The sequence below is a fragment of the Lentinula edodes genome, assembly GCF_021015755.1.
Source record: "Lentinula edodes strain Le(Bin) 0899 ss11 chromosome Unknown C8R40scaffold_45, whole genome shotgun sequence".
NCBI classification, from domain to species: Eukaryota; Fungi; Basidiomycota; class Agaricomycetes; order Agaricales; family Omphalotaceae; genus Lentinula; species Lentinula edodes.
This window is the reverse complement of record NW_025764351.1, coordinates 154826-178665: the sequence shown is the minus strand read 5'-3', so window position 1 is coordinate 178665 and position 23840 is coordinate 154826. Positions and strand designations below refer to the sequence as shown.

The following is a 23840-nucleotide window of genomic DNA, read 5'->3' as shown; positions in this document are numbered from 1 at the left end:
AAACTCACTGCTATTGTAGAGTGGAAGCAGCCAGTGGACGCACTGAACCTCGCATCGTTTGTTGGACTCACAGGCCACTTCCGGGATCTCATCCGTAACTACGCCCGCATAGAAGGCCCACTGCGGAATTTGTTAAAGTCAGTTCCTTTGCCCCAGCACTACACCAAATCCACGTACCGAAAAGCCATGGAATCATTCAAGCTCAGCGACAAGTGGACATTAGACCACATGAAAGCATTTCTGGCATTGAAACGTGCGCTAGTCTCTGAACCAGTCCTGAAGGCGCCGCGATGGGATGGATCCAGCTTCATCATAACAATGGATGGCTGCAAGAAAGGTTTTGCGGCGGTGGTTGCGCAGCGGTTTGAGGTGGTCCACCCGAATGGTACCACAACTTACAAGACACACCCGGTGGGATTCGCGTCCAAACAAACATCGAACGCTGAGCAGAATTACAAGCCGTTCCTGCTGGAGTTTGCAGCGCTGAAGTTTGGACTCAACAAATTCTCTGACATGATTTGGGGATTCCCTGTGGAGATCGAAACCAATTGCCAGGCTCTGCGCGACGTCATCGCTAATGATAAACTGAACGCAGCACACTGCAGGTGGAGGGACGGTGTACTGGCACACCACATCGTGGACGTACGGCATATCCCAGGGAAGCTGAATGTGGTGGCGGACAGCATGAGCCAGATGTGGGAGGGTCAGGATAGGGTAGTAGGCGATGGGAGCGAATGGACAGTCAGTGAGGACTGGGAGGCAGTCACGGGGCTTGTTAATGATGTCTTTGGGGTGAGTGCAGTTGACGGAACGGAAGGTGGCATAGGAGGCACCAATTGGAAGGTGTTGATGGAACACTTTGCTGGGGAGCCGGTGTTCAAGGAAGTGGTGGAAGTGCTACAGGTTCTGGAAAGTCAGGCAGATGACAAGCTGAAGCAAAAGGCGAAAGTCCTGGCCAAAGTGCAGCATGGTGAGGCTGGGCATTGGGGACGAGATTCGGTAAAGTTGGCGTTGATGGACTGGATATGGAGTCCTAAGCTAGACGAGTCGGTCATGGAAGCTATCACAATATGCCCAGAATGCAAGAACTTTGGCGCTGCGTGCATACATGCGCTCCTTAACCCCATCACAAGACGACACCCATTCGAATTACTGGTGGGGGATTACTTGTCAATGTCGAAGGGGAAGGGCGGGTACAAGACCGTGGGTTTGTATCTGGACACGTACTCCCAGTGAGTTTGGGCCTTCAAGTTCAAAGTGGCGGGGTCAGGCGCCACGACAACGTCTAGCCTAGCTTCCTTATTCAATGGGTACCTCCCACCTGAAACGTTCATGATGGATAACGGTTCTCACTTCGCCAACAAGGAAGTCGCGGAACTGTGTGAGAAATGGGGGACAAAACAACACCTCACCCCTGCATACTCTCCATGGGTCAATGGTCTGGTGGAGGGAACTAACAAGATACTACTCCATGTACTGAAACGTCTGTGCGCACTGAAGTTAGGGGAGGACTCGGAGGAATTCAAGGAAATGAACTGGGAAACGTTGCCGGAGAAGTGGCCGGAGTACCTTGATGAAGCGGTACGTATTATCAACAACCGAATCCTTCCTTCAGTGTGATTCTCTCCGAACGAGCTGCTCTTGGGAGCAGTGGTCAACATACGTCAAACTCCGGTGGTAGAGGCCACTTTGGTACTCCCGGAATAACAGGTCCTGGTCCAAACAGCTTACGTGGAGCAACAGCAGTTTGATGGATACAACGCGTTTGTGCGCCATGCGGTGAAAAGAAAAACTATATTTGACAGGAGGGTATTAAAGAAAGAAGGCAAGGAGGTCATTTTTGACAAGGGAGATTTGGTACAAGTATATCGGAGCGACCTCGACTATACATTCAAAACCATCAAAAAGATCATACCAAAATGGTCCCGTCCTTACCGAGTCGTGGAACGGAATGTCAACTCTTACACCCTGCAAACGGTTGACGGCCGGCTCATCGAGGGGAAGTGGTTTGCCGCGAGGCGGCTTCGAGAGTTCAAGCCTAGGATGGGCACGAAGTTGGCTGAGGAACAGCTGGAGATGATTAGACGCAGGACAGAAGCTAACGAGAAAGCATAGGCAATGAGGGTGCCACCGTTTTTTTTAATGGGGGCACATGGAGTAGGGACTCCCAGAGCTCACTATCTTATCTCATATCTTATCTAAATTCATGTTGTCATCTGTTTGTTCGTAGTAGTAGAGCACATATTCAGTAGGTAGAGTAGGTCAATCAAGCACATCGAGTCCATCCGTCCTATCAGATAGTGAGATCCCCCAGTCCACCAGCAGTCTGTCTGCATTGACAGCTCTCCCCCTCACTGCCACAAATCACACAGACTGCCATGGCTCTCCACTTAACCCAGCAACATATCAAACATTGGACTTCTTAGGACATCCCTTTTATACTGCTCAAGGTGCATGACCGATGTGTCGAGCACATTGTTGATCAGATTCAACAAAGTTGCTATATTGTGACTTATCCTTGGGGCTATGAAGGCCTTGACAATTGGCTATGGACCCTCCCAAACTGACTGCAGGTTGCTGAATCACTTTGGAGAAAACTGAGAACAAGTATGATATTTGTAGATGATGGTGGTATGGAACTAAGATTGTTGGCATACTTCTAACTTCCCATGCAATGAAATTGAATGTCAGCTATTTGGAAGAAGATGCGACATTGAGTCAAGGCAACGAGCTCATCAAAACTTGACAACTTGCCTGCCTATTTGGGAACCCAGCTGAGTCAAGTCAAGACTCAAGTTCAGGGTCCAAGTTAACTTTGACTTGCGGCAGCACTAACAGTCACCTTGCTTGCAAGGTCTATTGCACTCTGGAAGTTAAGTTGTTTTGTGCAGGCATGTTTTGGTTGTGCTTGGCCTCATGCTTTTGCCAAATGTTTACAAACATCTTGAGCTCTGTGCTTGCTTTGTGGCGCACCTTACTATTGACCCCCTAGAAGTGGGTCAATTAGTATTTATAGGCAGTAGATTTTGTCTAGGTTGTGAAATTCAATGTACATCTTCTAAAGTAGCATCGAGTGATACTCTGAATACAACATGGGCGTGAGTGAGAAGTGCAATGAGAAATGGGAGATGAAATGACCAGACCAATCGGCCCAATTATGTAAAAATCTTAATTATTTCCTTCATCCTTGCAGAAAATGATGTCAGATTCGACAACTCTTCTCAGTCTTTCCAGTAATTTATATCTTATCAGGACCAACAGGAAGACACACCACATCACTTTTCTCAATCTATCCAGGCTTCTGCAGTCAGCTGGGCATGCAGCATGACAAACCATGTCATTGGGGAGAGCCCGACCTTGCAACATGCCTATTTATCAAACTACTCTGTTGAGATCTTTTTGAATGTCAGGTGCATGATGTGTTTGGTGCATAGAGCTGCTCTGAGGCTCTACTGAATTTTGGGAATTTTCATGCTCCCTGAGGACCATGATCATTGTCATGAAAAATTCACAATAGACTATCTACTAGGATTGTCTGTTATGTTTTGACTACAGGGATGCGGGGTGAAGTGAATGCTACTGGTGTGTTCACATCTTTCTCAAATACATGGTCCCCACTAATTTTGAGCTTTATCTTCCTGGTCAGACTTCGAGTGGACTGTGAATGCCTCCAGGACACCTCAAATTGCCAAATTTACAGTACAAGCATTTGATGACACAAATTTTCTGAATACTTTCATCAATTGACACATAAAGTTTTTAATGGAAGGATATATTATACTCATTTTAAACAATCTTCTCGAAGAATTTGAGCAACGAGTGACTTTATGAGCAGGTGCATGCGGGTGACCCACATCCTGGTTATTTCAGACTTTGGACTCCGCTTCCGTAAAATATTTATTTCCTAGCCCCATCTGCTTGCACAGATCTCAAATTGTGCTCAATATGTCTGTATGATGACTGCACACAAAATATCACCACTCAAACTTGGGAGAAGTAATATAAATGTTATTTTGGATGCTTCTTTGCCTGTGTGACCCACTTCCCAGTGGGCAATAGTATGTGCGCCGCATTCTTTCTTCAATACTCAGATTAATCAAACAAATTTCCACAAGGCTTTTGAAGTGTGTATATCCTGTAGTGCACCTTATGTGCCTTGTTTTTTTCACTTGATACTTGAACTAAAATCTACACCTTGACAAAGACACTCAGATGATACCCTACACTTTCTGCATACATAATCCTGCATCATTCCCTAGTTCCTGCCATACCAGTTCTAGTATCAATTTAACTGAAATTTATCCCTTCCCAAGCAAGGTGCAGTCCACAACAGCGGGGCCTAGTTACTAACAGAGGTTGGATTTACGGATTTCTCCGACGGTAGCCCCCTGTTTTGACCTAAGCAAGGTGAAAACGGAACAGATTGATGGCTGTTGTTGCACTTTGATTGGCGCATACTATATTTTCCGGGATGAGATGGTTCCTGATATTTCCCTTTCAATTCTTCCTTCGTTGCTTGTTCGTTCCTTTCCACTGCCAACCCTTTACGCAAACGCTGGTTCGGTGAGTTCAAGTTTGATTTGTCACTGTACAGGGTTTTGCATAATTCCGTGAAAACAGGGTTTTTTTCTCCTACTTCGGTCCGATTTTTGAATGTTCCGGACCCAACTTTGATGTCGACCCGACGTGGCAACAACGACCACCCGCTCAACATCCCGACACACTGTTATTACATTAGTGCCTCTTAATTGTTAGAAAACTTCAATATATGACAGCAGCCTCTCAATGCTAAGCTTTTTAGTCAATACCAGCTGGATCCTGTTCTTTTTGCAGCTATTCCAGTAAATTTTAGGTGCATGTACATCGTGAGGAGACAGTGTGCAGAGGTATGGCGCTGTTACTGGGCACGACGCCAAGCAGTCAGCTGTCAGGCCGGAGATCTCGGTCGAAGTCGCTTATGGGCGGTCCGGTAAAAAAAAAAATTCCCATTTTCACGGAATTATGCAAAGGGCTGTAAAACAAAGAACTTGTTGCTGTTCATTCATACTCACTCTTACTTATTCTAGTTTTGCGAAAGAACTTCGAAGGACACAGCCGCCATCTGTTCACTGGAGCCGTGTGTGCTCAGATTTATTCTAGTTTTGCGAAAGAAATTTGAAGGACACAGTCGCCATCTGTTCACTGGAGCCGTGTGTGCTCAGATCTGAACGTTCAAACGTCACTACTACTTCTACTACTGGATCTGCTGGTCAAATCTAGTTGTTCACACAACCTGGTATGTTATTCATTATCTTTTGTGTTTAACGTTGTGTTCTGAAAGGGGGTTTAATTCAAGTAATTTAACGAAAATACTCCACTACAGAGTCGACGCCCTGCCCCGCCCCTTTGTCCGTCCATTTGCCTTGATTTTTGAAATTTCAAATCATTTCTATCCAACCGTCAAAGAACCCGGCGAGAATCGAAGCCGCACCAAATGTTCCTTCCACTGCGTTTGCTCTATGTAGTGGTTATTCTTTTTTTCTCCAATTGTACCAGCACTGCAATGCCTATGGTTAAACCAGAAACCCCCAAAGACGGTAAGTTCATAACAGTCAAATGTCCCCAGCCTTCCCGCGGCCGATTTTGTTTCTTCTTTTCAAGAGTCGCCTCTTGAAAATATTCCCGTGAAACTCTGGCGTTCCCACAATGGCGAAATGCTTGACCCCAAAACGGAGATTACACCGTGTTCTGCTGAAGATAAACTTCGAGGATGCGTGATATCTCCTGAGGAATGGCAAATTTCGGTTGATGGTTTGTATTATGGAGTTGTTCAAGAAGGGTATCGGTTGAAAGCCACTTCAACGAAGCATCTCAAAGGAACAATTGATGCATCCAAGGGGTTGTTGTTGGGCACCGTTAGTTTTCCCTACATGTGGAGAAAGGTGAGATTTTTGGATGATTTGCGCAAGGTTGAGGTCGGTGGGAGGTTCGAGTATTCTGATTCTGTGGTGAAAAAGATGCGGAATTCGCATTATGCGACGTGTCGGTGGAAGAGTGATGAAGGGGATGAATATTCCACGACATGGGATGCTATGTACAAAAAGGTGGAGGTGCCTATTTAGAATCAGATTTAGTGCTACTTTCTTTGTTTTTTTTTGGCGCCCTTAGCTGGTGTAGAAAGCGCCAGCACCTACGAATCTTCTTACACTTTCAGTGCCGAACAAGGCGTCTCATTCTGCTCTCTGTTGGATTCTTGGACTGCTATTTCTTTTTTCACGCGCTCAACGTGCGCAGTATTCGTCACCTCGTTCACTTGAAGCAAACGGCTTAAGGCTCACCTGTACTGTGACTCCGAATTCGCCTTGACCAAGGGTTGACAATATTTGGTGTTAGGCTAGGCTAGTCTTCTTCGACGTATCTGGGACGCTCTTCTCGCAACTGACAAACCTACAATAACGACGACAACTTCACAAAATAACCACTGTTCATTATTAATCCGCTGCCGAATCGGAATATCCATAAATCACTCGTATTATTCCATAGTCATCCTCCATGTCCACCGAGCCGCCTCACGAATCAAATGTCGACGTTCAGCCAGTACATTTACTCGTCCTCGTACATGGAATGTGGGGACATCCGGGACATTTGGCCGAGATGGCGAGGATTGTAGAGGAGACGTATGCACGTGAAGAGCTACACCTGTTGCTCGCAGAAGCGAATCGCGAAGAAGGAACGTACGATGGGATTGATTGGTGTGCGGAACGGGTTGTCGATGAGGTGAGTTACTTGGTCATTTTAATTCTTAACTGACTATTTATCCATAGATAGTTGACGAAATCAATAAAATTCAGCAGCTGAAACGGGTGACCAAGTTTAGCATTACAGGGTATAGCCTTGGTGGATTGGTATCACGATACGTTGTAGGGATATTAGCTCAGAGAGGTTATTTCGTTACCAATGACAATGACAACGGGCCCTCCTCGTCGTCGCCAATACGAATGACCCCAATGAATTTCAACACCATCGCTACACCTCACCTTGGCCTCATCCGATACTCTACTCTCTTTTCCTCGCTCGCGCATCGGCTAGGACCGAAATTGTTGAGTAGGACTGGGGAGCAGTTCTATCTGCGGGATAATTGGGCCGCTGCACGACCTCTCCTGGATATAATGTCCGACCCTTCCCCTTCGCTCCCGTTCTATCGCTCCCTAACGCTCTTCAAACAAGTAAGGATATTCGCGAATGCGGTGAACGATCTTACGGTGCCATATGTTACTGCCGCGATGGAAGATGAAGATCCGTTCGTTGACTGGGAAGAAAGGGGCGTCAAAGTGTGAGTTTTTTTGATTTGAACAATAATCATTTCTAACATTTGGTACATAGTAAATTCCACCCGAAATACCCTCCAATTATCACATCATATACTGTTCCTTCATTGTCTCCTTCATCTCCAGCCTCCGAATACACCTCTGCCCAACGCTCTCCCTCTAAACGAAAACCCAAAATCTCGAAACCACTCATACCTCTTCCGCCCTTCCTCATTAAACCTTTCCCCCTCAATCTCCTCATTTACGCCTCTCTCCCGCTCCTTGTACCCCTCGCTTTTGTTCTGGTGTTCATACGGTTCACGAGAGCTACGAGCCGGAGTCGCGTTCGCATTCGGGGGCTAGAGAACAGGTTTAGTGGATCGGATAATCAACATCACACGAATGGCGTACAGAGTCTCGTGCAGATGATTCAAGCTATTGAGCATAGGGTTGAGAGAGTGATTGAGGATGCGGTGGTGGATACTATTGATGATCCGGTTGGTGGTGGGAGTATTTCTGCAAACCCATCTGGGGCATCGACGCCGTTGTACGATGACGGAACGACAGCATATTCGCCGTCGGGTTCTCCAGAACCTTCCCCACCGCCTGAATCTGTGCTCACTTCTACTGCTGCTGCGCTGGCATCCACACCGCCTAACGCAACATCCATGATAAATCCGAAACCATCTCACAGCCCATCTGAACTGCCTAAGTCTTCGAAAAATGCCCCACTCCTCACTCCTCTCCAACATACTATAGTTGCTAGATTAAACACCCTCCCTGGATTATCCAAAGAAATTGCTTTCATTGATTCATTTGTTGATGAGGTTCCCGAAAACGAGGACGAGGATAACAACCCCAAATCCAGGGATGAAGCTATTATCAACAATTCTTCGAAATCCACAAAGCCCACGAAATCAAAGCCCAAGCACTCGATTCCAATTCCAATCCGCAACGCCCATGCTCCGATTGTCTCCCGCGACGTCCGGAACTTTGAGCATCATAAGATTGGAGAGGGTGTGTTGAGGTGTTGGGCAGAGGGGTTAGTTGTGTAAGATGGGAAGATGGGGATCATGATGTTGTTGAAAATCGATTTTGAATTGGGGAGTCTTGCTTGAGGTAACGAGGTGAATGGTAAATGGTGCAGCTGGGAGTTGGGATGCTGTGGCGTGTAAGTTATGTTTCGAGGTTGAGAGATTAACTCAACTGCTTAGTGATGAATCTTTCTATGCGGAGGTGGGGTAGAGACAGAGCAACATTATACTTGAACTTGTTGGCTTGAACTTATGTGTATCTTGCTAATAGTAACATTCATATAGATAGTGATAGATAGATGCGTTTACCATACCTTTAGGTTTATGAATCCTTGGGGTATTTTATGACTTTCACTTGAGCTTTTCGTTCTTACAACATCAGTCTCAGGTTCATCGTATGCAGTCCTTAGTTAGGATTGTCCAGGCACTACCTCAATTGAACTGTACAACATGTAAGAAATGCAACCACATGTTTGGCTGATGGAACTGATGCAGGAAGGCAATTGGAACATTATGGTAGAGCATACATAGCCAATTGTGTCTGAATCATCACATCAACAAGCTGTGCGAGGTTAGCAGCAATAAACAAAAGTACATGTCCAGCTCATGATCATTATATGTCACTATGGAAATGAACTAACAAAGGGGGGTAACCTGGTAACTCCATTGAAATCACTGGAACTGAGGTGAATTCCACAAAGCTCAACTCAGCTCAATTTGGCAGAGAAAGATAACTGGAACAAATTTTAGAGAGTAGGTTGGGGGAAACTAAGGGGGGCGACTGAGGGGGCCAATGCATCAGTAAGTGCATTGAGTAGTTATTACTTATCATTTGAACCTGTGGCAAAGTTCTTGGGATATTCAGAACAACTCATGCCAGTGGTAATGAGACCTATACAACAGTAATGTCATAAAGTATGCAGCCCCTATCATTTTCCCTTTCTCACCGTCTCGACGCCTTTACTTGTACGATACATCATCCCATCACTGTCAACCCCCATCGATTACTGATCTATCGATTACTGATCCACCTGACCCACCTTCTCTTTCTATCGGCTTCCGCCACCTTCCTTGCCCCTGAACTGTACAGTATTACATCGTTGTTTCTCGCAGATCAGATTATGTATATATAGCCAACCCTCCACAGCCTGGTCCCTTATCTTGACCTCTCTGTCATTATCTGGGACCAGGTATGTGTTTACTTACTATTAATAACCTATGACTACGATACTCAATATATCTCTGTCATTATCTGGGACCAGTTTGCCTCCGCTCTGCTTAGTCGCTCCGCCTTGCTGACCTGCTTAGTCGCTCTGCCTCACTGCCTTGCTTAGTCACTCCGCTTTCCCGCTCTGCTCGTCACTCAGCCTCTGCTGCTTCGTGACAAGTAATCAACAATCTTTGCAATGCTCGCTCAAATTCTCTATTTGTCTGGAATGACAGTTAGTCTCGACCTTCAAGTTCTCAAAAATTTCCAATCCCAACTTCAGTCTAGTCAGAATTGTCTAACATTATTCCATCAATTCAACCCTAAAGTATGAGCTTCCTGTTTATGCTCAAGCTTTGTCATAGAGGATACAGTTTACAGGATAACTAGGTCAAAGACCACAGCCATAGAGGAGACTCTCAATCTTCCAACTACTGAAATAAATCTGTGGCTATCAGAATAGGTACCAAAATTCATCTCATATGCTTAGCTATGATTCAGAAATATGCCACAAACTTCTTCTGTGCTGCATACTTGATCTCTGTGCTGCATCATTGAGTTGGTAACCACAATGATCTTTGAGAGTGGTTGAAAGGGGCCCAAGAAGTGCAAATTATCTACATCAAAAATCTGGATACAATTTGGGTTGAGGCTTACAAAGAATACTTCCATCTGGATAGCCTGGTTTGATCTGCTGGGCACCTGTCCTGAAGGAGTGCCCATTTGTTAAGATCATGTACACCAGAAAGCCATGCCAAGGGCCATTTGGTGTCTAAGTGCAGAGGGTCAAATGGGACAGTAGTGAAGTTATTAACAACACTGTCATTACACCACTAGTCCCTGGAGGAGAGAGTGGAAGAGAGGTACAAGTAGCAGCCAAGCTGATAACAACAATAACGCTGACAACAAGGAGCGGACCAAAGAACTATAAGTCCTAAGGTCATAGTAGAGAGTACTCAAGGGTTAAGCCTCAAGACTCCAGAGAATAGAGAGTGACAATCTAAGGTGATCTAAGATGATAATTAAACTGAGGAATTACAGAATAGTACAGGAGTATTTATACCTACTAATCGGCATATTGGAGTGGAGTGTCAGACTAACTACTAGGGGCTGTACGTATGGTGCCTTCAGGGTAAAGAATAAGACAATAAAAGGAGACTAGGTGGAAAGGGAATGTGTAGCAAGAAAGAACAATAAGGAAGAGATTACAAGAAATGGTGAATCTTGGAATACTGAGTGCCGGAGCGAGGTGCCAAGGCATGGTCTTGACAGTATCCCCCTCTTAGGCTTGAGCCCTCGAAAGCCTTACATCACTGAAGATTGATCCCATCAACAAATATTAGTTGTTGAAAATTAAAATTCAAATACACCTGCAGGCCACTGGTTTAATTGAATAAACCTCATTTTTTTGTTTCTGAAGCATATAAAAGGCCTGGAGTTTTTCCACTGTGGACCTAACTGTTGAGCAGGAAAGGGGTGCATAGTGGGGACACTCTCAAGCACCATACCTGGGTAACAGAGCTTGTAGTCTCAGAGAGGCAATAAAAGTGAGAGAGAAGTGAGTTGGATTCCTGTCAAGACCTTGCCTCAGTGCCCTGCTCCGGCGCTTGGTACTCTGAGATCTACCATTTATTGTAATCTCATCCTTATTGTTCTTTCTTGCTACACATTCCCTTTCTACCTAGTCTCTGTCATGCCCTACCCTGAATTCTCTCTGACTCCTAACTCCCCAAGGGCACCTGTAGCCACCTCCCAACTACCTCCTCCATCTATTTGTGTCCCCTAACACCCCTTCTATGATTCCCATTATCCAAATGCATCCAAACGCCCGGAAGAAGGCTTCCCCGACACCATAGGGAACCTCCCCTATCACCAACTCCATTAAGTATTAATCTCGATCACCGCCTCATGTTCCTTGAATCCCCTTGGTGAGCCAACCTCCCCAATGCCTAACGCCTTGGTGAGCCAACCTCCCCAAAACCTCCTCGAGCTCCCCAATTGCTCTACAAGCTCTGGGACCTCAATCTAGGTAACGTCGAAGCTACCCCCTACATCGAACTACGTGCTGCTTCTCTGTTACCACCTCCAACACTTGAGGACGTCCACCTCTAAGCCCCAGTTCCCGGGACCTCCCCTCCCGGGCGTATATCTTCTCAGGAGCTTATACACTCAAGACCCATTCTCTCTACGACCTATTCGATCTTACGTTGATGTTCTAGCGAGTACAACTCCTTCTATGCAACGCTACTAGGTTCCGTACCTCTACCTCCCCTACCTACGCCTTAGGGACCTCCCTGGACCTTACAGGAACCCCTTCAAGGGTCACATCTCTCTATCCCAGCCACTACTAGGTCATTCCCATCCTTGGTCGCGGTTACCGTAGCTCCCTTTGAGCTCCAGCCTGCTCCTAGCACGCTACAACATAAACTCCTTATACCAAAACCTACCCTAAGACCTATTCTGACCCAGGTCTTACAGTCTCTCCTTATTGTCTTATTCTCTACCCTGAAGGCACTATACATATAGCCCCTAGTAGTTAGTCTGGCGCTCTGCTCCAATGGACCAATTCATAGGTATAAATACTCCTGTACTATACTGTAGTTCTTCAGTTTAATTATCAACTTAGATCACCCTCTCTTGTCTCTCTCTGACCTCTAAGTCTTCAGGCTCATCATCTTGAAGTACTCTCCACTCTGACCTCAGGACTCACAAGTTTTTTTGGTTCGCTCCTTGTCATCAGCGTTACCGCTGCTCTGACTTGGCTGCTTCTGGCTACCTCTCTTCTACTCTCTCTCCTCCAGGGACTAGCAGCCGGTGTTGTTAACAACTTCACTACTGTCCCATTCAACCTTCTGCCCTTAGACACTGAACAGTCCTTGGCACAGCTTTCCGGTGTACATGATCTTAACAATTCCAGTACAGGATACAGCCTGCTTATATACATAATTGTATGACAGTATTACATAAGAAAGTACTGAGGAATCCACATAGAGTAAATGACTACATATGACTACATATGACATAGCATAACACATGATCATATTAGTGGCATGTGAACTGCATAGCTGTGTTCAACACACCCCTTGCTGAGCAGCACAGTAAAGTACTTTGCTTGAAGCAATAGCGGTAGGCATCAGGCCAGGCAGACAGCCTAGGGATTGGTGGATGAGTAGAACTCAAGTCCAAGCATTGAGCGGAATAGCTCAAATTTGATGCACCCTAGATTCTTTGTGAAAAGATCTGCAGGGTTGTTACTGCCATATATGAAGAATACTTGCACAAGGCCATGGATATAATGATACCAGATGTCAATGTGTTTTGAGTGCTTGCTAGTGACAGGATTTGATGCCATGAAAATGGATCTTTGATTGTCTCCAGCAATGGAAATAGCATCAAGCTTATAGCCTAATTCCTCAAGTAGATGTAAGACCTGGGTCAGAATAGGTCTTAGGGTAGGTTTTGGTATAAGGGATTTATGTTGTAGCATGCTAGGAGCAAGCTGGAGCTCGAAGGGAGCTACGGTAACCGCGACCAAGGATGGGAATGACCTACGAGTAGTTCAGATTGAAAGGATTGACCTTTGAAGAGGTTCCTAGAAGGTCCTGGGAGGTCCCTAGGATGTTAATGGGGCTAGAGGTTGCTAGGAGCTAGGGAACGTCGGACGGCTACGTAGTTCGAGTTGTAGTGAATAGGATTGACAGTACAGGATTGTGATAGATCATAGAGGTAGGGAGTTCCAGACGTAAGAGCTCCCGATGGAGTGGAAGCTCGGGAGGGAGGTCCCGGGAAGTGGAGGTAGAGGCAGATGTCCTCAAGCATTGGAGGTGGGAACAGAGAAGCAATATATAGTTCGACATAGGGGATAGCTTCGATGTTAGCTAGATCAAGGTCCCTGAGCTTGGGGAGCTTGAAGAGGTTTGGGGGAGGTTGGCTCACCAAAACAATAGATGTTTGGGAAGCTTTAGTATTGGTTGAGGGAGCTTGAAGACTCACTCGGATTGCTTAGACTTGAGGTAAAAGCATGTATTGGATTGTTTAGACGACCGTAGAGATGAGATAGTAATAGAGAAACAGAGATAAAGAAACAGAAAGTAAAAGAAATTCATATAGTTAGCAGGTACAAAGGGACAGGGACTGGACCTATGCAAAAGGGTGTGTATTCAAAATATACCAAGCTACTGCTTAGGAACATTGTGAGACTACTTAAATAGGTGAGGGAAGTGAACAAGGGAACATTGGAGAATCTGGGTGGGGAACATGAGGCGGTAATCGAGATTAATACCTAATGGAGTTGGTGATAGGAAGGTTCCATACATGTGTCAGGGAAGCTTCACACGCGTCGGGGAAGCCTTCTTCAGGGTGTTTGGATAATGGGGAGGGTTAGAGAAAGGAGAAGACGGAGGAGGTAGTGGGAGGTGATGCGGGTGCACTTGGGGAGCTAGGATTCAGAGAAGAATACGGGGTAGGGCATGACAGTAGATTACAGACAAACCACTTGATGGCTGCAATTAGACAATGTCATATATTCAGCCTCTGTAGATGAGTGAGCAATTGTCTTCTGTGCATGGCTGGTCCAAGAGAAGATGCCATTGGCAAGCTTCATGAAAAATCTGATTTGTTACCGGCGTGTATAAGGATCAGAAGCCCAATTCGAATCAGTCCAAGCACTGAGACCAATACCTGATTCACCATCATAGCAAAGTGCATATGATCCATATAGGTAGCAGGTACAAAGGGATTGGACCTATGTTAAAGGGTGTGTGATTAAGATATACCAAGCTGGGCTTTTGGACATTATGGAGTTGCTTAAATAGGTACAGGGAAGCTAACAAGGGAACACTGGGGGATCTGGTGAGCATAAAGTAGGTGATCAAGATGAAGTACAAATGGAGATAGGGTATGTCGTGTGTTGGTTTGGGAGGTTCCGAGCCTTCAATGCATGTCAGAGTTGTGGGAGCTGCTTGTGAGCATAAAAGTATGTAATGGGAGGGAGGTATGTGAGGAGCTTGAAGGAAGTGTAAGGAGGTTCTGAGTAGGTAGAACAGAATGAAAGAATGGGTCATGGCATGACAGCAGGTATGTACACAGCCAGATCTAGCATTCATGGCAGGACTACTGGCTTGGTACCAGCTGAACCCCAGATGTCAGCACTAGGACTGCATTCAGTGGGTTGCAGGATATATACTGCAGATCATTTACCCAATACTGTGCCCCAACAGGTACAAATCCACTGCCCGGAGCTGAACTGAAGCCATATACTTATGTCAACTCAGATCATGTGGGGTGCAAAGACACATATAGGTCCACCTCAGGCTATGTCTTTTTCATGGTAGGCACCCCCGTGTCCTGGAGCTCAAGGAGGCAGGCAACGGTTGTGCTGTCCACCACCGAGTCAGAGTACATTGGACTTTCCCACACAATGCAACAGGCAGTGTGGCTGACATCTTTCCTGTCCAAAACTGACCTCATGCAGGGAGGAGCTGTAGACCTACTGGGAGACAACTTCAGATGTGTATACTTAATGGAGAACTCGAAGCACCATGCACTAGTCAAGCATATCAAAATGAGGCATCATTATATCTGGGAGAAGGTCGCTAATGGCATGGTGAAGGTACAGAGGATACAGTTGGGGGAGAACATAGCGGACTTATTTACCAAGCCCCTCAATGGAATGGCTCACTCAAAGCTGGTATCACAACTAGGGAGTGATCATACAGAGTAGGGGGGGGGGGGGTGTTGGGGAGCAACTCTGTACATACAGTAATACATAACTGCTTTGACCTCCCGTCCTCTAGTATGTATACGCTGAGATTTATAAACTGTACAGTTCTACATATATCATGCACTGCAGAGTATCCGAGCTTCCTCAGTCGTTTTGCTATCAACTGAGGTGAGCTCAATAACAACTACATCCAAATACTATATACTAACATACCATAGTTTAACCTTACAGCTTAATACAGTTGTTTTGCTATCAACTGAGTTTAAACTTGTGTTAACAGGATCAAGAACTTTTGAGTCTATATTGGGCCAAGGCAGAATGAGTTCTTGAAACCAGAACATTGTGGAGAGATTTGAGGCAAAGGTACTATGTGCCTGCAGGCAAAGAATTCTGAGAAAAGTACCAGGTGGTATGTAAAAATATTCCAGTTGGTTAGGGTAAAGCACTACAGGTGAGGTGAATATATTCTCACCACTGACAGGACAAAAAAGCTCTGAAAGTCTCCCTGAAACTAGTATCACCCAACAACAGTCTGTTAAGTGTATTTTCATTGAGTTTAGTCTACTGTGAATCTCCCCCTTATTGGTCATTTTGTTTTTCTGTTTAAAAAAGTAATTAATTTAAGATATAAAAAGGAATCAATTTCAACACTTTTTACATCTGATAAAGGGAGACATAAAGAATCCCAAAGCTTTATCTTTTTGGAATAATAACTACAAAAGGGCACTTCTTCTATTTGCGAAAGGAATTCATTACCATTGATTATCCAGGGCGGGACCCCCTCCGAGAAAGGAAATATTTACCTAAAGTTTTCTCGAGCACAAAATATGTTATGTTTCGCCCCATAAACTTACTGTAAAAGGTCAACTTTCCCATAACTGTTCTCATTTCCTTTTCCAGACAATGTTTTTGCCCGGTGGCGCAGTGAAATAGGAGTCTAGACAGGTGCTACATGGGTGCTGAGCATCACATTTTCCATGATGTGACGAAGTTATTGGACCCAACTTACCATGAATTGCCTGACTCGGGTTTCCGGGCCTCAGTCTGATACTTGAGACTATTCTCAGTTGCCTTGACTCATTAGAAAAACATCCATAGTGGGAATAATTTTTGAAAATCTCTTCAGTAGCCTCGGGGCCACTATTAGCAATTTCGCTACATAGACGTGGCATGGAAAGAGATGTCAAATGCTGTGACCTAAAGGGCCGGTGCTTGAGTTTGAATGCCGAGGCTGTGACACTGTGCATTATAAATCCGGCTGAACAGCTGTTCAACCCTAGTCAATTCCTTTCCGTCCTACTCATCCATGTCCGCACCTCCACCATATCCATATCCTCCCAACGAGAATCCGGATAGACGACCACTACCTCGTGGCTGGCTTACGCGGTATGATAATAAGTAAGTAATTTACATCTGCGAAATATCGGGTCGATCAGAAACAACCTAATTTCAATCGTTGATATTGACAGCTATCGAGCTTGGTTAGTGTTTAGAGCATATTTCTCCAATTATACCAATGGAAAATAGTATATACTAATATCGAGCGATTTGCTCTCATCAGGTTCTATGTGAATACAGACGTAGATCCTCCAGTAACGACGTGGACACATCCTCTCGGCGCACCCCCGACTTCTCCTGCCCCCAATTCATATGGACCTCCTCCTGGTCCACCGCCTCCTGGTCCTGGTAGTCCTGGCTACGGATATAATAGCCAACCTCAAGGTCAATACCCAGGTTACGGCGGGTATCAACAATCTCCTCCGCCTCAACCTTATTACGGCGGCGGCCAACCTCCTCAACAGGGATATGGATCCAGTCCTGGATATGGTGGGCCAGGTTACGGCGGATATAGAGAAGAGGAAAGTCGTGGTAAGCTGAACGAATTTTAAATCCGGAACAAATTGCTAATGTGATCCATTGTCTTCAATACTTTCACTTACCCAAACTTCTCAAACTGATCCTTTCCAGGCTTCTTCGGCCGACCAAGCAGCAACCCTCCTCAGCAATACGCTCCAGCTCCGCCACCCAAAAAATCTGGTCCTGGGATGGGTACGATGCTCGGTGTAGGAGCTGCTGGATTATTAGGTGGCGCGGTCATTGGAGAAATGATTGAACATCACGAAGACGAAGAACGGTTCGATGCTTACCAGGATGGTGAGTTCTCGAGTCCTTAGTGTTCTGTTGGCTTCGATCTTCCTCGATGTTGACAATGGATTCGTATTCTATCGCAGGTGTCCAACAAGGCCAAATGGATGACTATGGTGGCGGCGGTGATGGCTTTGGTGGTGGAGATGATTTCGGCGGTGGAGGAGACTGGTAGATGTTCTTTCGTGCTATAAATTGGAAGTTGGCGATCTTCCTTGTCGGATGGATTTTCTTAACCAAACCGCATTTATCTTTGCTCTCCGTGGAAGCATTACTTGATTTTCTCTTTTTGCACTGGTTGTTGTCTGTTCTTGTTTTTAGCTGTCATCGGAATGTATGAATGTAATCGCTCTGTCTAAAGCTGGCGAGTGTTGAATGTACCCAATTGCGTGAATGACATGGAGCATCCGATCATCATTACTACTTACCCTCCGATTAGAACTGTGCTGACTTTCAAGCAACTACGGTGCTGAAGCGCTTTCAGATTCTTCACCAGCGTATCCTTGTCTCAGTTGTTTGATCGGAGACGAGCAAGAGTCACATATCAATAATATTCAGAAAGACCAAGAGCCACGAATATAACTACTACGAACACAGATTATCGTGGTACTCCGACAAAACAGCTCTCGACATCAAACCGGGGAGCAAGTGAAAGAGCTCGCCATGTCATTGAAGTCCTGGGTCGAAGCGATTCCGGGAACGGATTCCATATTCCAGGTTCCACCAGTAAGCACAACGACGTTGTGCGCGTTTTGACTCCCGAGGCATCCGAATTCCCTTTTATCGTGGCGGTCGTTAGCATTCCAAGTCCAAGCAGATCTCAAGTCAGAAGCGCTCACTCGTAGAAAGAGCACACGAATCCTGCAGGGACTTCAACGTTGGAGATTTCCTTGTTCAGGAAGCTGAGGCCTCCAGTGAAATCCGTGCAATCGTCGGACACGACGGGGATGTCAACACATCCGTTAGGCGGGTTGATGGTGCCGGAGCAGGCAGTGATTGTCGCTGGGGCGAGCTAAAGGATATCGATAAAGCGTAACGAGTAAGCGACGGTGCGACAGGCGAGGACACAGATCCTAATCGAACGTACCGCAGCGCCAGAAACAACCTGAGCGCCGACGAAAGCGACAAAGGCAGCGAAGAAACTTTTGGTGGAGAACATGTTGGGTTTAGAGAAATATCGAGTGCAAGACTGAAGTGCTGGGTGACGAACTGAAGAAGTCGCAACTGCTGAGGAAACCCAAGGAAAGTTGGAGGTAACCTTTATACTCTTTGTTTCCTTCTCGACATTGCCAAAAATCCATTTTGCTCTATCCGTCTCGGCAGCTAATTCGAGTAAGGAAACAGCGAACAAAATGATAGAGTAAGCTAGTGACGCGGGGAATGTTGATATCGACGACTCTTCAAATAGTTCACGTTGGAGCACCGGGTGTAAAACTAAAGGTAAACGCACGAGTTTGTGAACAATCCATCCATCAGTCACAAAGTGAGCACTGGTGAGTAGGTAAGTATTTAAAAATCACGTACCGATTTATTCTATCCTTCGAGCTTCAATCATTCAATGCTTGCATTTTAATCCTCTTCAATCCAAAACTGCGATGAGCTTCTTGCACATGAGCGGCGATAGAATATCCAATAGACCAACAGACATGATTCTGACAGGATGTGATGAACGGAAAAGCCTCAGCTCGAGAGACAGTCGATATCTGATTAATGTGGCCTTGAGGTCACAATTCTATAGGGTTGTATACCATGTAGCAGTATAATTGCGCTGTGGCAAAGCGATGAGTACGGCGAAAGATGACAAGATATGACAAGATATGACTCTGGAATGAATTCAACGAGAAATCACTTACTTTCTACCAATCTTTCCCAACTCGAAAGCTTGCACCAACTACGGTGTATCGTGTGTTAAGGGGAATTAGGGGGTTTCAAGCGTCTTCAACGGTCTTGAAGTATCGTTGAACTCATTCAGTGAGCGTTTGCGATGAAAAAAAAAAGCTTTCCGGCGCTAAGCGACAGTTTTTCCTCTTACATTGATCAGCTTTCAACGTCAACTTTAAATTTCTAGCAACTTTCTTTCGTTTATTTGAACGCGGAATACTAGTAACTCCAGTCAACGAGGACCTACCTAGCAAATTGTGAACAAAGCAGAAAAGAATCGCTTCAATGAATTTTGCTGATTTCGGTTTCTTCAAGTCTTCTTCAAGTTCTACTTCGAGCTTCCCGTCCACGTCCTGAGATCGTAAGTGCTTGCGCACTGACAGCTTAACGACGGGACTCTGCAACGAATCCGGTTACAATCTTTCTTATCGAGTTTGCGATCGAATGAACGTTCCACGCAAAAGGTCGTACACACCTATACTACGTGGGCTGAAGATCATTGATATTATATCCACTCTGACGGGGTCAAGATCGCTCACAACTCGCTTCAATTTGTGATAATATAGTTATCGAACTGGGATAGTCATGAGCCGATGCCCTCTTTGCAGCGGAATGCTAGATGGTTAGAGTAGACATCCAGCATGGTCGAGCCGTCTAAGCAGTCATTAAACTCACATTCAATCTCCCATTCCAAACGTTCACAGTTACCGTAGTCCCTCTGTTCAATGTCTACACAGAAGAAGAAAAGGAAAGAGAAAATTGTGAATGACTCATTCTACTGTTCGAAGTTTTCCGTTGATCAATCTCAAATTGAAATCTCCCGTCTCTTGTCATCCCTCGCCGTACTCATCGCCTCGCTACGACTGACTGTCTATACTGCACGCCTCATTCACTCCAATAGAAGTTTCTAGAGGCTAGTCCTGTTTGTTGGTTGTATTTTCTCGCTGAATTGAATCACGATTTCATATAGTCGTTGATCGCAAGGCATATTTGCTAAATGTTCCCTGTTGATGTACAGGTACTTAGGTGACTACTGAACCAAGGATGGTCCAAGCATTAGTCAACCTCGACTGTTGTACATTTAAATGACGAATTTTCATATTACGCATAAATTGCTTTGAGGGCTGCTCAATTCTAATCGTTTCGAAAATGATTTAAATCACTCGTGAAATTTAGGAGCAGCCGATGATGCCGACAGTGCTTACATGAGGTACAACATCCGGAGGTTCTCGGTCTCAGATTCGGATGCCTCAAGCAGCAGCCTCATGTGCTCAAAACAACGATGGACCATTGAAGGTAACTCCAGTCTCCGTCGTGTTGGTCAGTGGCACTATACATATACATGTTTTCCAATAAAAGCAATGCATCATTATACACTCTGGAATTAAGTCTGTTTGAGTCCATAATCTGAACCTATCTGAACAGTGAAAAAATACACTAAAAAAGTCTGTCCACCCGACACTTCTATCATTTCCCGGACATTGTGCCTCATGTAAGCACCGTCGGCATCATCGGTTGTTCCTAAATTTCACGAGTGATTTAAATCATTTTCAAAACGATTAGAATTGAGCAGCCCTTTGATCCAATAACTCAGACACACAATTGGCTCTGTCCTTGGGAGACCTAGATGGTATTAATCCCTCGTATGGTATACATATTTGTCGATTTCGGACTAAATGAAACTTGTTTTTTTCTTTGCAGCTGCACTTTTACGCGTCACCGCACTCAAATCCATAGTTTCTACTTGAACGCCTTTACAATGTTATTTGTTGCCTCTATTGACGCCTCGTCGGCGCTAGGTGTTTTTTTGTATTTACTATACATTCATGATTGGCTGTTACTGGCTTTGGTGATGACTTTGGCGGTAATAGAGCTCCTGTCATTCTATGTCACGGTCGTGGTAGTTCTTTTCTCTTTCAAAAAATGCTTTCACTGCCAGACCACATTCCGTTACTCTTTCTATCTTCCTAGAAGTTGTGCTGGCTGTCTTCTTGTTTTTCCCCAGGCTGTTATCACCATTGGCACTCACTGGTTTCTTTCAAGCTGGTGATTCAGGCACATTCTAAATTCAATTGAGAACTACACTGACTACTATAATCAAATTTTTTTTTACTAATAGCATGTGGCAACGTAAACATATCCAACAAAAATAAAATCCACGAAGACTATAACCACCTATCACAACAAACACATTAGGCTAACAACTGTTACTTATATGGTTGGGGAAATTAAATTGGAGAGCAGCTGAACGAGCTGGTTAAGTCATTGAAGTCCTGAGTACCAGCGATCCCAGGAACGGAAAACATATTCCAGGTTCCACCAGTAAGAACAACAACATTTTGTGCGTTCTGACTCCCGAGGCATCCAAATTCCCTGATATCAGGTGCTTGTTAGTATTCAGGCTACTAATCCTGGGTCCAGAAACACCACTCACTCATAGAACGAACACACAAATCCATCAGGGACAACAATGGCAGAGATCTCCTGGTTCAGGAAACTAAGGCCCCCAGTGAGATCCGTGCAAACATCGGAAACAACGGGGATGGTGACACATCCATTAGACGGGAGGCCGGAGCATGCAGTGATTGTCGCTGGTACGAGCTAAAGGCCAATGAGAGCGTAAACAATAAGCAAATTGTAACAGATTCATGAGGAGGACGAGGACAGAGGTCCTGTGCGAACGTACCGCAGCTCCAGAAACAACCTGAGCGCCGACTAAAGCGACAAAGGCAACCAAGAAAGCTTTGGTGGAGAACATATTGTACTTTAACAAATTTCGAGTGATGATTTGAATTCGCAGCTGCTGAGGAACATTACGCCCATTTCAACCCATGCTTTATAGTCTTCTCTCTACTTGATGTTAATTTCACCTAGCACTTCCTTGGGGCAGTCAGATGTACCACAAGCATTCCACCCTCATTCCTTAGACGCTGAGATGGTCAAAGAGTGATTGAAAAATCTGATTAAAAAAGCCAGTACTCACAGTTGAGAGCATTCCGTCCGTCTGACATGCCCAACAAAATCACTACATGGGGTGAACTTACTATGCACCTATTCCTATTCCTTTTCTTTCAAGTTTTGCCGGAAATTGTGCCCTGAATAAATCACTGGGTAGAACATTTCGTGCAACAAGGCAATGAGTATGGGCTGGGGATGAACAAGTAGTGCTGGGATCAAGATACTAATATTGGGTAAAAGTTTCAAAACATACGAAGGACTCATTCCTTCCTTCTGCTCCTAGAGCCAAACGAATGGTGGCAGCATTTCGAGCATCATGACAAAGTTTGAGGGGTAGAAAATTGCTGTCTAGATCCTGCAAACTGCACGGAGTAGAATGAGGAGAATGAGAATATGCTAGCAGCTTGTGTTTTCATAGCCAAAATCAGAGACTTTTCCAGGAAGTGTTTCATGGTTCTGCAATGGACTTGAGAAAGCGCTGGATGATAGAGTTGGTTGGAAAACGTCATGAATTGCATTTTTCCAACCAAAGCATCACGATGGTAAGGAATTGCTGCACTGAATTACGTAATTGCACATACAATCAGATACAGTCTCTCTCCTACTCTCTCTTTATCTTCCTCTTTGTGTTGACGTTTTGCAAAATGCGCAAACACCCGACTTCAATATTCAATGCACTTTGAGAAGGTAAGTTACATAACTAATCAAATTTGTCGATGCTCTAGTCATCTTTTGCCATCTCCCACCCATTGTCATCGCCCAACCAGAGGAGTACCGACAATACTGCTATTCCTGCTCTGTGATGAAAACTATCTATGCAGTGCTCAATCCAGTTATTAATTGCTATGGTTCTCATTGTACTTCCACTTTGCAACCCTCAAAGATGGGGTGCTATTGTTAATGTACCTGGGGGTATTTGTGTTCATCAGAATCCAATGCATCCCATTTGGCAAAATTACCTCTACAGCATATCCTATCGAATGTCCCTATAACTGCTCGCGCGCTAGATACGAAGCACATTACAGTCTTGGGATCACTTTAAACCTGGATATATCTCAAATCGCCTTCTGTAGTTCTAGAACAGATGCTTCAGCATTAGCACAAATTTACCTGCATTTCCTCCATCCTTATCATACCCTCTTTAAAATACTGCTCTGGAAGCAAACAATTTCCGCAATTGCAGTTAACATCAAGATGGAGAAAGTGGCTCATGATCGAACTCGGGTTGTTTTCTCACTCTGCGGGGATGAGCCGATTTCCTCAAGGCAAAAATGTGGGTTTTATCTCGAGGTTATGTACAAAGATATGGCAGCAGATATTTTGAAGGGATTAAGCTGAGGTTATGGTAAAATTATGAAAAGATAATTTAAAATAAGCATGGCCCCCTGCCAAATTCACAATAGCTTCATAATAATCGCCACACAAAAAGTATTAAAATTTGTGCTCAGGATTTTCAATGAATTTTGGTAAAAATCCTTGCATTTTCTCTACATTTTCACCACAAAGACATTGGCTCATCCCCACAGTGTCAGCAGTTGCAACTTCGAATGGTCACACTGCATCTGGTGACCAGTATTCGGAACTACTTACAGCTCAATATGTTCTCT

At 44.9% G+C, this 23840-nt stretch overlaps 5 protein-coding genes across 5 annotated transcripts; 3 read left to right on the top strand and 2 right to left on the bottom strand.

The window, feature by feature from the left end:
• The first annotated feature begins 5094 nt into the window (after positions 1-5094).
• C8R40DRAFT_645645 (uncharacterized protein) lies at positions 5095-6514 on the top strand. Its single transcript, XM_046235756.1, has 3 exons — positions 5095-5275; positions 5336-5576; positions 5641-6514. Exons 2-3 carry the CDS (start codon positions 5474-5476, stop codon positions 6099-6101), a joined length of 564 nt encoding a protein of 187 aa, XP_046081489.1. The 5' UTR covers positions 5095-5275; positions 5336-5473; the 3' UTR covers positions 6102-6514.
• A 17-nt stretch (positions 6515-6531) lies between these two features.
• On the top strand, positions 6532-8341 carry C8R40DRAFT_1175653 (putative serine esterase-domain-containing protein; the record flags this gene model as incomplete). The annotated part of the gene is made up of 3 exons (XM_046232358.1): positions 6532-6756; positions 6804-7312; positions 7363-8341. The coding sequence occupies 3 exons, from the start codon at positions 6532-6534 to the stop codon at positions 8339-8341; spliced, it is 1713 nt and encodes a 570-aa protein (XP_046081488.1).
• Positions 8342-16518: 8177 nt separating this feature from the next.
• On the top strand, positions 16519-17800 carry C8R40DRAFT_1126464 (uncharacterized protein). The gene is made up of 5 exons (XM_046229024.1): positions 16519-16647; positions 16719-16730; positions 16811-17118; positions 17218-17403; positions 17481-17800. Exons 1-5 carry the CDS (start codon positions 16556-16558, stop codon positions 17567-17569), a joined length of 687 nt encoding a protein of 228 aa, XP_046081487.1. The 5' UTR covers positions 16519-16555; the 3' UTR covers positions 17570-17800.
• Positions 17801-17913: 113 nt separating this feature from the next.
• On the bottom strand, positions 17914-18726 carry C8R40DRAFT_645599 (uncharacterized protein). Its single transcript, XM_046235755.1, has 3 exons — positions 18482-18726; positions 18234-18406; positions 17914-18171 (listed from the first exon to the last, which is right to left on the bottom strand). Exons 1-3 carry the CDS (start codon positions 18551-18553, stop codon positions 18027-18029), a joined length of 390 nt encoding a protein of 129 aa, XP_046081486.1. The 5' UTR covers positions 18554-18726; the 3' UTR covers positions 17914-18026.
• Positions 18727-21503: 2777 nt separating this feature from the next.
• C8R40DRAFT_1057142 (uncharacterized protein) lies at positions 21504-21828 on the bottom strand (the record flags this gene model as incomplete). The annotated part of the gene is made up of 2 exons (XM_046225129.1): positions 21504-21648; positions 21710-21828. Coding segments are annotated over 2 exons (264 nt in total), but the record flags the coding sequence as incomplete, so codon positions are not given.
• Positions 21829-23840: the final 2012 nt, after the last annotated feature.